Below are 14,226 nucleotides of genomic sequence, written 5' to 3'. Positions count from 1 at the left end.
GGGCCCACCCCTGTGAATGACACCTGAAATGTATTACATGTAAGTTCAATTACACTTACATCAGAGATGGCTGTAGCACACAGAGTCATCACAATAATCTGAAACAACCTCACAGAGCATCATAAATGTGCATGCGCAAAAGATGCCTAACCACTGCAGTGAATACTGCAATGGCCTCGTAAAAACAACCACCAGAATAATAATGCAATCAACAAATGTATGCCAGGTTGGGTCTTAATGTAGAGACCTTCATAATTACCCATTATGCAAGTACAATGTGCTTTTTCCATTTCAAAACACTTAACTTTTGTATGCCCAGCAATGGTGCATTTCAAACACAGATCATATTATAATGTCTAATCAACCTTCCTTGCTGCCAAGAAGGATATCCTTGAGAAAAGCGCACTGAACCAGGAAAAAAATGCATTTCTAGGAGCTTTAGTATCCAATTCAAAGGCCATACTCTGTTGCCACACACAAAGCATGTATGCAGGTGGAAGATATCAAAGAATTCCATTTATTTTGGTCTTATCTGGGACTGTTTTCTATTAAAACATAAGGCAGAGCATACATTACACTCGGACTGCAAAAACAGAAAGGAGAGGAATCTTTTGAACCTGCTATCCAGATGAAAAATTATTAATTTTAAACATCAGTCTATACAATCCACTCCAGAATTATTGGAATGCAAGAAAATGAGCAAAAAACAAATATATAAAATCAAATGAAAGTCACATGCAATCGGTGACACTTTGTACACATGGGCATAAAAAGTAGTTGGTTTTTTTTTGTTTGTTTCAGAATTGATTCTTGTGATGCCTCCCTCTAGAGAGTATAAATAGCACTGATCCCCTTCCTCAATTGATTAAAAAGATTAAAGAACACCTCCCAAGTGTATATGAAGAGTTTGGTTCCAAAACGCGATAAACGCCATTTTTTAGAAAAAAATTAGTTCCCGCCAAAATCAGTATTGTATCTGGTCGGTACTGAAAAGTCAATTTTTTATTTTACGCAAAATGCGATATCCACCGTGTTATTGTCATGTTTTCTCCCTATCTTTCCAAACCACGACAAACGCCAGTCTCCCTTCTCTGCAGAATGCAATACATCCGCTCAACCAATCACAGCGCACCATTCCACGCATTGTAAACAGTAACAGCGGCGCTTTGAATACACCCGGCATCCTAATTTTCCTCATCTACTTTGTACTTTGTGATCAACAAACAAACAAAAAATGAATAATTTTGACAGCACTGATGAACCTGTGTTGGTTTCTGCGGTGGGGAAGAAACATAAGCCATCGAAATTTAATCATTTACGTGAGGAGATTAAGAAGATGAGGCACTCAGGAGGAGGAAAAATGCTGGCTGTTGAGCAAGCTATTCCTTTACCTATCAACAGCTCGTGGTGACCTTGCTCAACAGGACTATTGGTTGAATAAAATCTTTAAAAAAACCTTTTACACCTACAAGTGATATAAAATTGATACTATAATATGTGAATCTTTCTTCTTTACAGTGTTCTTAATATGACAAAGTAAGTGTTTTTATTAATGCCATTAATGTTTTTGTTAATACAGCGTATAGCACTAGTCAACTAAATGAATGTAACATGGCAAAGATGAATGCACTTTTGGAAGATGAATTTTGGAATTTCTGTGATATTGTTGTTCATGTTCTTGCTCATGATGAAATTTTCTTTTATTGTTGTAATTAATTTATAGCATTAACAAGATGACCCATTGAATTCATTTTGGGAGCAATGACTGATTGAATGTATTTTTAGTCCAGTGCCTGTATATAAGATTAGTATTGACCAAGTTCAGAGGCTGTCATATGTGGATCAACTTACTTTGTTGTGTATTTTCAACAGTTTCAGTATGAAAAATAACTTTTATATTGATTCAATGGATTTATTGCATTTTGGAAAAAAAAAAAAAACGTGTCATGGATTTATTGCATTTTGGGGAAAAAATAATCAGTTTTTATAATAAATCTTTGAAAATCAAAATCTGGATTTGAATTTTTAATGTTATTATAACCTAAAGATGCTATGTGAAAGTTTGAAACAGAAAATGGTTGTTTTCATCTTGCCACTTTCTTGGTAAAGAAAACACATTTTTACTCAAATTAATCAAAATGGATTTATAGCGTTTTGGAACCAAACTCTTCATATGTGGACTCACTCACACTCAATAACTGCTTTATCCTGGTCAGGGTGGCAGTAGATCCAGAGCCTACCCCGGGAACACTGGGCATAAGGTGGGAATACACCCTGTATGGGACGCTAGGCAATCGCAGAGAACCATGCACACACAGGCACATTACACTTAACGGAATTTATCAGTAACCCAAGCTCAGGATTGAACCGGTGACCCTGGAGCTGTGAGGTGGCACTGCTACCCATTGTGACATATATGGACTGCCCTATTCCATTCAGACCACATATTTTCAGTAGGTTTTGAATCTGTAGAGTGAAATGGTCATTGCAATACATTGATTTTTGTGTCCCTGCAACTGTTTCTGTGATGTAAGCATGTTTGTGGTCATTTTTAAAGATCCATCTATGTAAGTCTTAACCTCCTGACAGAGGAAACCAGGTTTCATGCTATAATATCCTGGTACTTAGCAGAATTCATGATGCCATTAATCATTACAGGAGCTCTGGACCACTAAACATCAATGCAAAACGTCAATGATGCAGCACCATATTTTAGGCTAGATATGTAAATGGCATGTGTGGTCAAAAGGTTTGATTGACCACAATCAATGATTTCTGCTAAGGAGGCTTGGTTCAGGCACTAGAATATGTGCTCTATTGATGGACTTCTTTTGTGTAAACCTTTCAAACAGCTTGCAGCATCTAATATTGGTATTTTAAATGTCTGTTTTCAGAAATGAATGACAAAGGAATTTGTACCCCATCATATTTATAAAAGCATTTTCATGAGAATTTACATGCGAAGTAAATTTGTTTCAGTGGAAAATTCTGCAAAATTTGCATAATGTTTATTTTATACAACCATTTCGCCCACAGTCTTGAAGTGTAACTAATTCTAGAGTTGACTAGAAATAGGAATGTAGAGTTGAATCTATATAAACAAACTGGTCCTGGTAAGCATATTTAATTATTGAGTGATATTAATATTAATATTGAGTGATTTTTATGACCACACTGAACAAATGTCCAGAAAGTATGTCTTTATGCAAGTATCTTTTCCAGGCAATATTCCTGATTGGATTTAGCACATTTAAGATATTATGATTTAGCTACAAGCATACAAATAAGACACAGACAGCAAATGAGTGATGGCTCAGTGCCGTCCGTCACTTACCATTGGTATCTGGCCCACATACCACCACGGAATGACGGTGATGAACTGATCCAAAGCTGGCTGCCAAAACACCACCACCATTTAACCTTGATGAGACTGTATCTTACACATGATATTGCTTAGAACTTAGAGTTGGGACAATTTTGGCCTAAAATTGAAGTGCTATTCAAGCCCAAATGCTGGGAAAATCTTAAATCAACTTACAGTTGAGATACTTTTGGCAAACCATACACCTGCAGTTGCAATAATTGACCCTTAACTGACCCTTAATTGCCTATATTTAGTCATATTTGGCTTTAAATCTGCTATCTGTAAAAAGGCCATCAACTGCTTCACGCAACTGAAATTGGTGTATACTAGGTCAGACAGCAAAAAATTTAAAATATTGGAAAAAAGGGTAAGACAAAAAAAGAAGAGCATACTCATTTGAACTTGGATATTTCTAAAGCACAGTGTTACATTTGATCAGAAAGACTAACACTTGCTCCCTAAAGGGCTATTATTTTCAGCTTGTGGAAACAGAATGCCACAGGAGGGTTCCCCAACACAGAGTACTCCTCTCTCTCTCTCTTTAACAAGTGATTTATTATTCTTGAATCTCTGTGTTGGTATGAAACGTGTGTGCTAATATTCAATCACATCTAGTTGTCCCACAGATGAGCTTTCACATTTTGGTCAATGCTGAGCCATCACTGGTATGAACCACCATCCATTACCAAAGACATTTATTTGTGTGATTCTGTCCTTCTAGTTAGAGGCATTATTGGAGGTTGTTCCTTCAAATGCAGAAATTTGCAATTGTATGTATAGGTAGTGGGTGTTTGTGAATTCTTTTTCATAACCCCATCATGACCAAAAGCAAAAACACACATTATTTTCATATTAGGTGATCTAAAAATTGTCTGTTGCAATGTACAAAGATAAAAATGTGAAAGCGCCTGACAACATCTACAAAGCTGAAAATATGCTCTTAATGAATTGAACATATATAATGTGTAAATCGCCATCAAATGTAACCATGTTTAGAATTTGTTTAAATACACTTTAGTATGTTCCTCCCCATTAGCTTCCATATTAAGCAACTGTATGACCTACAGTCAAAATGGAGTCCATGCAGCACTTGGCACACACCCCATCATATCACACAATAAAATAATACTGCTGATACGGTATAACCTATGAATATGTTCAGATGTCCAGGAATTCATTATGTGACAAACAAAAGGTGACTGGCTTTATTTTATTTAGAACAATAAATAAAACAATGTGCTGTGGTTTTAAGACATTATCTTTAATGGCTGCAGTTTTACTTTTGGGAAGGGTGGAAGGGTAACAGGCGTATCACCAACCATATAGATAATTATCACAAACACTGTTCAAAGAATGTGTAAAGTGCTACCCCAAGAGTGGGCATGTGCCATACTCACCCTCCTTGGATGGCCGTTTGACCTCTGCACTCAGATTGCATGCATGCGGTGTGCGCAGCTGCGCCGTTAGGCACCCTTCAGTTCGTGGATTTAAAGGCAGCACCACATTGCTGAGCATTAAGACACTCTCAGATTCCCCATCACCCAAATGCTGAGGGCAAGTGCATTTGGAGTACACTATTCCACATGACTCCACTGACCCTTTCTCTCCCTTCAAACAATTTTCCAACCACATGCATAAGACCTGACATCCAAACTGGCTCGGGCTTGCCTTGTTTAAAACCACAAACTCCACCACTGACTTCTCATCTTCCTCCTTTTTCTTTGCAACCAGTCCGTTGTAGTCATAGGGGAACACCCGTCGTATCTGGACAAAATTTTTGTCATAATGCAAAAAAACGTAAATATTCTTTGCATCACACAGGTACACAATGGATTCGTTGATCTTTAAGAGTTCGTTGATCTTCTCATGAGAGAAGTGGTCAAACTGGTAAACCAAAAGGGAGAACTCGGAGCAACTTATCTCACGTGTGTAGAGTTTCAGGTAGATGCTGTATTTGGTAGGATCAGGGTTTTCCAATGTCCACGTGCAGTTTGTGAAGTTCTTCGGGAACATCTCATTCACAGAGTAAGATCCATAAATAACTCCCTTAACCAGTGTGGAACACCAGAAATCTTGGGCACTGGTATATCCGAACATAACCAATAGATAGGTGGAAAATATATAAATCAACAAATTACGAACAGCCTTCATCCTATGTCATTTGGCCTAAAAAAAGAAAGAGAAGATTGAATCAGTATTCATTGTCAAAACAATTTAATGACCTTTGGCATCTGTCTACATATATGTGTATATATATATATATATATATATATATATATATATATATACACATATATATATATACACATACAGAGAGAGAGAGAGCAAATTAAAGGAAAAAATCAACATAAAGTGTCATAGTATGCTGTTGGGCCAGAACAGCTTCTATGTGAGGTTCTACAAATACTTGTATTGGAGGGATGAACACCATTATCCCAAAAGATATTTCCTCAACTGATGTTTTGACGATGTTGGTGGAGAGCACTAACATATCAGTCCAAAATCTCCCACAAGCGTTCAGCTGAATTGGGACTGAGATCTGGTGACTGGGAAAGCCATAGCCTATGAATTATATCAACGTTTATACTCATCAGACTATTCAGAAGGCCCCATGCCCTGTGAACGGGGGCCCTGCCATTCTGAAAGAGACCACTCCCATCAGAATAGAAATATTTCATCGCAGGATAAAGGTGATCAGTCACAGTAGCTTTGCATTGATTTGCAGTGACCACGGCACCACAACCATGCCAACAAAATGTCCTCCACAGTCAACTGAAGCTTACAATGAACTTTCACAAATGAACCAGTGAACAAGGTTACTGGTAGGACTATGTGTATAGCCATTTCCTATTTGCTATTATATTGCATACTGCATAAAAATATTCTTTATTCTTTTGCTGAGAGGAAACACATTTTGGATAAACATTGCCACCTTGTGGTTCCCAGTAAATTCAGACTCACTTTTTGGCACATGCACACCCGTGAAGATAAAAAATTATCATTAAATGAATATCTGATATGAATCCTGTCTATAGAAAGGTGTTTTAGAGGAGTGTTTAACACCGGCAGCTGTGTAAACCGTATAAAGAATGCAGCATCTATAGTGTCCTCGTATAAGGTCGAATCTAATTAAAAGCCTTGGAGAGACACATACACTAACTGATTATCTGCAACGCATGAAGGCTTCGAATAGTTGCTTGGGTGGATAAAGACACTGGCAAGTCTAAGCATGAAATTGGTGAGTCGCATTGTAAATACTTAAATCCAGCTACCTAACTTTGCTCTACATGAACAGCGAAGCCACTTGGTAAGGGCTCAATTCGGTTCAATGTCCATGGAAAATAGAAATGCATGGCAAGTCACTGCAGTGGTGCTGAAGGAAAATCCAAAAAGGCAATCGACGAGAGAAATAGCGACCAATGATATAGGCTCGTCGTGAATTACTGAACCGTGAGCAGATTAACATGCAGCAGACTTTAACAACGCAATTGGACGCGTTACTGCTGAACACTAAACTTACATGAACTGCATTGGATGTATTATACGCATAGGAAATGCGTATTATCGAGTATTACAGAAATCTGAGAGAGAGAGAGAGAGAGAGAGAGAGAGGAAAATGCTATTCAATGTCCTGGTTGCATTAATCCTGCAGCCACTGCAGTTGTGTGCAGTGTACTGTGCTGTTGTGTGTTGCCGTTCATACACTTCATGTGAACGCCACGAGATTCTCCAGAATGGAGCAGTCGAGTGCTTACGCACGACATTTAAGCTGTCTCACTGCTTTAGCCGACTTGAATGCGGCAGTTATCTTGCGATAGTGCAAAGCAGACCGTCTACAGGCTTTTGCATAGAGAAACATCATCTGCTTCAACACTTTTCTATTACAAAATGAACGGATTTAACTATGTACGCTCATGTCGACATGCGTGTTACACAGCTCAATTTTCTCATTTTTTCAGCCGAAAAAGCCGAATATTGCGCTCTTAACTTCCCGTCAAATCTCGTCCATCGTGGGAGTCCTCGAAAAAATTTGGCGTAGTTGTGCTCAATTAATCAAACGCGGAGACAATGACGTGCCAATGCAACTCATTTCATCACTGACATACAATTATATCATCTTCAACACTTGTAATAATAATAATAATAATAATAATAATAATTTACCTTACACTCCAGAAGCTATGGCTATTTTTCCCACATAGTTGAAGACATTCTTCAGAAACGACAAAATGCGATGCTGTTTTGCCAGTCGAGATTTTCCATTGCCCACGACACGAGTCAGGTGCAACAAGATGGATTAGCGGGCAAAAACGCGTTCTGCTCGGACGTGGCTCATCTCCCGCCTTCCATTTTTTTTCCACCTAAAACGGAGCCAAAGCGAGAGTAAGACCTAAGCGCGTGTCGCAACACTAATATGAGATCCCCTCAAAAAAAAAAAAAAACAATTTACAAACAAAACGTAAAGGTATGTCGATTCTCGGTTGCCTCTAAAGATAGTGGCACGGTAAAAGAGCGGAATCGTTTCCGGATGGTGCGGACGCTCGCTGGATTGAGAGAGAGAGAGACAGAGAGAGAGACGCGTACTCAGTGCGCGAGCTGCAGTAGCACGTCACTGCCGCTGAGAAGATGCGCGCGCTCGCTCCTCTCGCGCTCTGTCTCTCACCACTTTCACCCCCTCATTTTTTATATGCATCGTCTGGCTTCCCCAGCACACCTTACCGTTTACAATCAAACCGTGGAGGCGTCCGTCAAACTGCGCTTAGCGCTACGGGGTGTTTCTGCGACAGTGGACTACAAATTGTATCTGAAGAGCAATGCTGAAGATGATATTTGGACCGAAGAAAAAACGTGACTGTTCAAGTGGAAAATATCGGACTTTTTTTTTTTTTTTGTTAAACACGGTTTCGGCTATGCCACAAATCTTTGGTCTTATCTCTTCATCATGGGTTTGATGTTTTGACCAGGGAGTAGCACACGAGGAGAACTTTAAAAAAAAATACTGCTCCACCTGTCTGCGCAAAATGAGTCGCTTCTTGGAGCGTCGCATACAGCTGCTGATATCATTGGTTGTTGTTTGAAAGGTCAGCGGTAAAACGGGGTCAAACAAAGATAGTTTAATTTCAAGTTTGAGTTTAGCAACACAGTGGAAACCGAGCAGTGTATGATTCCAGAGACTGTATAGGGTAGAGATGGGACAATGCTTGAAAGACAGGGTGACCGAAAAGTCAGGAATCAATCAGGGTAAAACTACATATGCTTATTTCTTGCTTAATTTACTACATCATATTACAACATATGCTCTGTATGTTCACCCTACACTCTATGTATGTTCTCAGCTGCTGTATCATGTTTTTGTGGATTTTGTTAAACACATACTGCATATTTGCTCAACATATTCCTATTGGTTCCTGACTTTTTGCACACTCTGTAGAAAGGGGCAGCGCTTAACTCTTAGCCATGGTGCCTGTATTAAGTAAATACTGTCCCTCTGTAAAAAAAAAGAGCCAATCACCATGCTGATAAATATCTTAGCGAAAAAACCCAGGCCTGTCTGATTATTTAGTAATGAAGTGTTTGCACAGTAGCTGAAACAACCTGAAAGAACATTTTTTAAATTTATTTATTTATTTAGTGTTTGGGTTTACACTGTACAGTGTAAGGCCCGATTTTGCTGCCACAGACAAAAATTGCACATTATAAAAGTGAAGTGACGCATAGCCAAGTATGGTGACCCATACTCGGAATTTGTGCTCTGCATTTAACCCATCCAAGTGCACACACACACCGTGAACACACACCCGGAGCAGTGGGCAGCCTTTTTTGCTGCGGCACCCGGGGAGCAGTTGGGGGCTCAGTGCCTTGCTCAAGGGTCTCACCTCAGTCATGGTATTGAGGGTGGGAAAGAGAGCGCTGGTCATTCGCTCCCCCCACCTACAAGCCCTGCCGGACCCGAGACTCGAACCCACGACCTTCAGGTTCACCTTTCAATTCAATTTTATTTGTATAGCGCTTTTAACAATGAACATTGTCTCAAAGCAGCTTTACAGAACATAAGAAACAAAAAGCATGCAAACAGAAACAAAAACATGCAAACAGTCCTAGATGTTAGACAGAATTATCCCTAGTGAGCAAGCCTGAGGCGACTGAGGCGACTGTGGCAAGGAAAAACTCCCTTAGATGATATGAGGAAGAAACCTTTAGAGGAACCAGACTCAAAAGGGAACCCATCCTCATTTGGGTGGCACTGGAGAGTCCTTTGGGTTACAAGTCCAAGACTCTAACCATTAGGCCACGACTGCCGCCAATAAAATAAAGAATTCTTTATTTGTAAGCTGAGATTGGGGGTCTTAGAACACATACCGTGACATGCTTACCATGTTCATTTAGAGCCATTCTGACCAAAGACCACCAGCTACAAAGTTATGGAAGTATCAGGAATTTTTTTTTTTATTAAAATCTCAGTGTGAGTGCTGCTACAGCACTTATCTAAAAGCCACCAATACAATACTTATCTAAAAGCCACCAAACACATGGAACATGTACAAATATGCTAGTGGCAATGTGCCGTTTTCACACTTCAGAGTTTTTGCTGCCAAAAGTGGCTTTCTTGGGGTCATTTTACTTCCCTAAAACAACAATGCAGTGAAAGAAAAGGAAATGGAATCAAACACTGTTTATCAGAAGTCTCCTTGAGTTTAGGAGGAAACAAACTGCCACTGCAGTGAGTAGAAATGGTTTGCTATCTGAACAAAGTTAATATGAAAGTGTTTAACCTCAAGTTTGTCTGGCTCTTTGTTTCACCTCAACCTCAAACAAAAACACTCATTAACCAGAAATACAGCTAGGTAATGTTAGCAAAAGGATGCTATCAATTATATAAAAAAACAGTAATGTTTTTCACCTATCCACAATTTTATCATTTTGTAAAACTATAACTGGAAATGAACTGAAATATTAAATAAAACATACAAAAGACATATCTAGCATCTTTAATGCTAGCGTCAGTTAAGGTTACCCTGATACCTGTGAAAGAATTCTTCCATGAAGAATTTATATCCTATATATAAAGTTTAGCCTCAGCAGTGTTTTGGCAACTCCTTTAGAACAATCAACATACAGACAGATCTTGTTAAATCTAAAACACTATACAGTTCACTGTTTTGCAGAGAAAATATACATCACTCATCACAGTTAGCTGGCTAGCTTGTTGCTAACAAAAGACAAACCTGTATGCATTTTTTTCTACTTTGTACATCAAAAATGATGTCATTCTAACCACAATTTACAAAGTCAAATGCAGCATATGTTTCATTTGCTCTGTTCATTTTGTCCGTAGCGAAGTGCTACGTAGTTGTAATGACAAAACCATTCACTTAAAAACATTACGAGACAGTAGGTCAGTGAATAACCACTATGGTTGTGGGTTTTTTGTTTCCCCATGTTGGTGTAAAATGAGCATATAAACATCATAGTATAACAAATATATATATATTTTTTTTAGGTTTTTAAAGTACAGCATATAAAAAATGTGGTTTTGTGCATTCAGTGGATTTCTATGGAGTTTACATTTCACTTGTGCTCACAAGTGAAAAAAAAAAAGACACTGAGGGAATAAAACGAGCTGTGGAGTGCAATCTTTTTTAAATGGAACTCAGTGATGAGCTGATGCAACATGTGATGTGATGCTACACACAATACCTGACACCACGTGCCCGGTCTGAATGGGCCTTTACAAGTAATCATTTTATCTTGTGTCTATACATACTTCCAGTTTTTTTGTGAAATGAGCCCATGCTTAAATGACACATGTTAATGGACAGAAAAATATCCTTATTACCTCAGGTTCACTTTCAACAATGGTTCTGTTTGTTTGAGCCCAAATTCATCACACTGATTGATGAGGGAAACAGTAATTTTTTCTTTCTGTTTTTATCATTAGAAGATCTTCATCATAAAATCTGACATGGAGAACATGTTATCACACAGACTATTAGAATTTGGCCAAGACCTTATTGAGATCATCTAATACCGTGTGTCAAGCAGGGGTGGCTCATATGAATGGGCTAGCAGGGCTAAGCCATACCTGTCTTTCAAAGATCAATAAAAAATATTTTTGGCATCCGCATCATCTTATTTGAGGTTAACATATGTTTTAAAGAGGATTATTTTGGATTTTTGTGAAGCCAAGTGCACACAGAATGGTATGAAGCGATGCTGTGGGCTTCGTGTAACGAGCCCTGCGCTGTAGATTCATGTACCCTATCAGTGACAGTCTTGTCAGGTGATTACACACAATGAAAGACCCCCTAACACTGATCTCCATTTGGGCTAATATCATTCAGCCCACTTTGGTGTCGCTTCCATTATATGTCACCAGCAGATAGTAGATAGATTGAATACACAAGGTATGTGCTACTTTTTGCAACTTCCAGAACCTCTATTCATTCACAAATAGCATCTTGGAAAAGGAAGACTATATGCAGTGTGAATGAAGAGGAAGATGATTCACCGCTGTGCAAGAAGGAAAGGATGACATCAGGCAACTGCATCTGCACTAGATTACATACACAACTGTCTGGTCCTGTGACTCTTTCTGCATGATTATTGTTAAACAGAACCTTATTTGATCAACTAATAAACAGTTGGCAAATTACATTGTACTTTCCTTTGAGGTTCCTCCACTTTGTTTTTTGGAGGCTTTTTTGGCAGTTATAGATAAGTGTGCATTGTTCATATAACATCACATCACATTAATAACCATTCACAACATACTGGGCAAAGCACAAATGAGAAACCGTTTCAGAACATTAAATTTATATAATTCATATGTTTTTAATGAAAAAAAAATGAATGAACAAAATGAATCTAAAGTTTGCACAAAATAAAAATAAAAAAATTAAACATGTACATCATTTCCACCTGAATAAAATATACTACATTAACAGAATCTGTTGTTCAGTTCTTTTAATGGCAAATGCATTAATGTATATTTTACTTCTGCGGAAATGATGCAAACATTTGCATCATGTAAATTCAATGCATCACTTTTTTTCTGTGAACCTTAACAAAGGCAGGTTTAAAATGATAAATACACTATAAGGCCAAACGTTTGTGGACACCTGACCATCACACCCATATGTGCTTTTTGTACATCCCATTCCAGATTTACTACCCCTTTGCTTTTATATTAACCTCCATTTTGGAGCGTTGCTGTGGAGATTTGTCCATTCAGCCACAGGAGTATTAGTGAGGTTAGGCACTGAAGTTGGACGAGGAGGCCTGGGGCACAGTCAGCATTCCAACTGATCCCAAAGGTGTTCAGTGGGGTTGAGGTTAGGGTTCTGTGCAAGCTACTCAAGTTCTTCCACTCCAACCTTGGCAAACTATGTCTTCATGGAGCTCACTTTGTGCACAGGGTCACTGTCATGCTGGAACAGGTTTGGGCATCTTAATTCCAGTGAAGGGAACTCATAATGCTACAGCATAGAAAGACATTCTAGACAATTGTATGCTTCTGACTTTTTGGCAACAGTTTGGGGAAGGTCCACATATGGGTGTGATGGTCAGACGTCCACAACTTTTGGCTATATAGGGTATTTAAATTAAATATTAAACTAACAAAACACGTCTTTGCAAATAATATATTCCAGCATTTGGTAAAACATTAACTTACTTCTATTCACTTCAATAGAATGGTTAATATGGCATTTAAAGAAGTGGTATTTTAAAATATACAAGTTAAAATCTGTCTTTCAATTTATGTTCATTGTTAGCCAGTGCTAACTTGGCTAACAGTAAGAGAGTACGATCTAAAGTGTCGGATCAAACTTTCATGTTACGTGTTATTTTTGTCAATGAGCAAAGATTCATCACATGTATTTCCCATTTCTTACCTCATTTTATGTCAAAAGCAGATTTACATGCACCATTTACTTAAAATATGAGAATTTAAAAACTTACTGTTATGGGTCTGAGCCACATTCTTCACCATCTTGTAGACACTGCAATAAATTATAGGACTTTCAGTTCATTCTTGTTGGCAAGTCACCAACTGATACATCCTCAGTATTTTGGCAGGACCAAGAACACATTCCGTTTTTTTTTTTTTAGACAGTTCTCAGTACTTGTGTTCTTGAAGTATTGGGCATTAAATGATGACATCAAGAGAGAAGGATGCAAGTACTCACAATAGCACATATTTAGAATCATCCCTGGTTTATCGGTATTAGGAAGGTGGGGTGGGTGGGGCTAGGGTGACAGGCCCATATAAGTCCATATTCAAGACAATATTTTTGAATATTTAATATTCAAGAGTCTTAGAAATTAGAAAGGTAAATTATATAGAATATTTAATTTTAAGCACAAAATTTGCATGTCTAGCATATTTGTGAAAAAGTGTGAAAAAGGGTTAGGACCACTTAACCAGTGTCAGTGTATTATGGTTATCTGTCTCAATGCTAACACAATGACATTCAGTAAATGTAGCTCAGTGTCATGCTGAAGGTGAATGGTGAATGATTTGGTGAAATGAAGAGGTTTTTGTTTCCTCAGTGCCTGTACAAGCAGATGCTTCTGGCCACATTGAATTCTGTGGTTTGTTTTAGTGGATGAGCTTTGAAAAATAAGCAGAAAACGGGGTCACATTTTAGTTTGATTAAACTTATTACAGGTGCAAGGTGTAAACTCCAAAGTGGGACCGCTCTCTTTGTCTCTCTCCCCATGGAAAAATAGTGGCTTAGCTGCGCAAAGCGATTTTGTAGCTCATCATATAACAACTAACTGTATGGTAGGTTTAGGAGACAGTTAACCTAGGTATTAAAAACGTCCATAAGCTAACATAAGTTAACCAGGGATGGACAGTA

General features: G+C 38.3%; 1 protein-coding gene across 3 annotated transcripts in view; it reads right to left on the bottom strand.

Annotated features, from left to right (window-relative positions):
- adgrb3 (adhesion G protein-coupled receptor B3) overlaps positions 1-7,964 on the bottom strand; it is a 207,310-nt gene extending 199,346 nt beyond the window's left edge. For all 3 annotated transcript variants that reach the window (XM_026943047.3, XM_053231051.1, XM_026943048.3), the window contains exons 1-2: positions 7,529-7,964; positions 4,762-5,530 (exon numbers count right to left, since the gene is read on the bottom strand). In XM_026943047.3, the coding sequence (XP_026798848.1) occupies positions 4,762-5,515 (754 nt within the window). In that variant the 5' untranslated portion in view covers positions 5,516-5,530; positions 7,529-7,964. The remainder of the gene's footprint in view (positions 1-4,761; positions 5,531-7,528) is intronic.
- Between the last annotated feature and the right edge of the window lie 6,262 nt (positions 7,965-14,226).

The sequence above is a fragment of the Pangasianodon hypophthalmus genome, chromosome 28, assembly GCF_027358585.1.
Source record: "Pangasianodon hypophthalmus isolate fPanHyp1 chromosome 28, fPanHyp1.pri, whole genome shotgun sequence".
NCBI classification, from domain to species: Eukaryota; Metazoa; Chordata; class Actinopteri; order Siluriformes; family Pangasiidae; genus Pangasianodon; species Pangasianodon hypophthalmus.
This window is presented reverse-complemented; position numbering and strand designations above follow the sequence as displayed.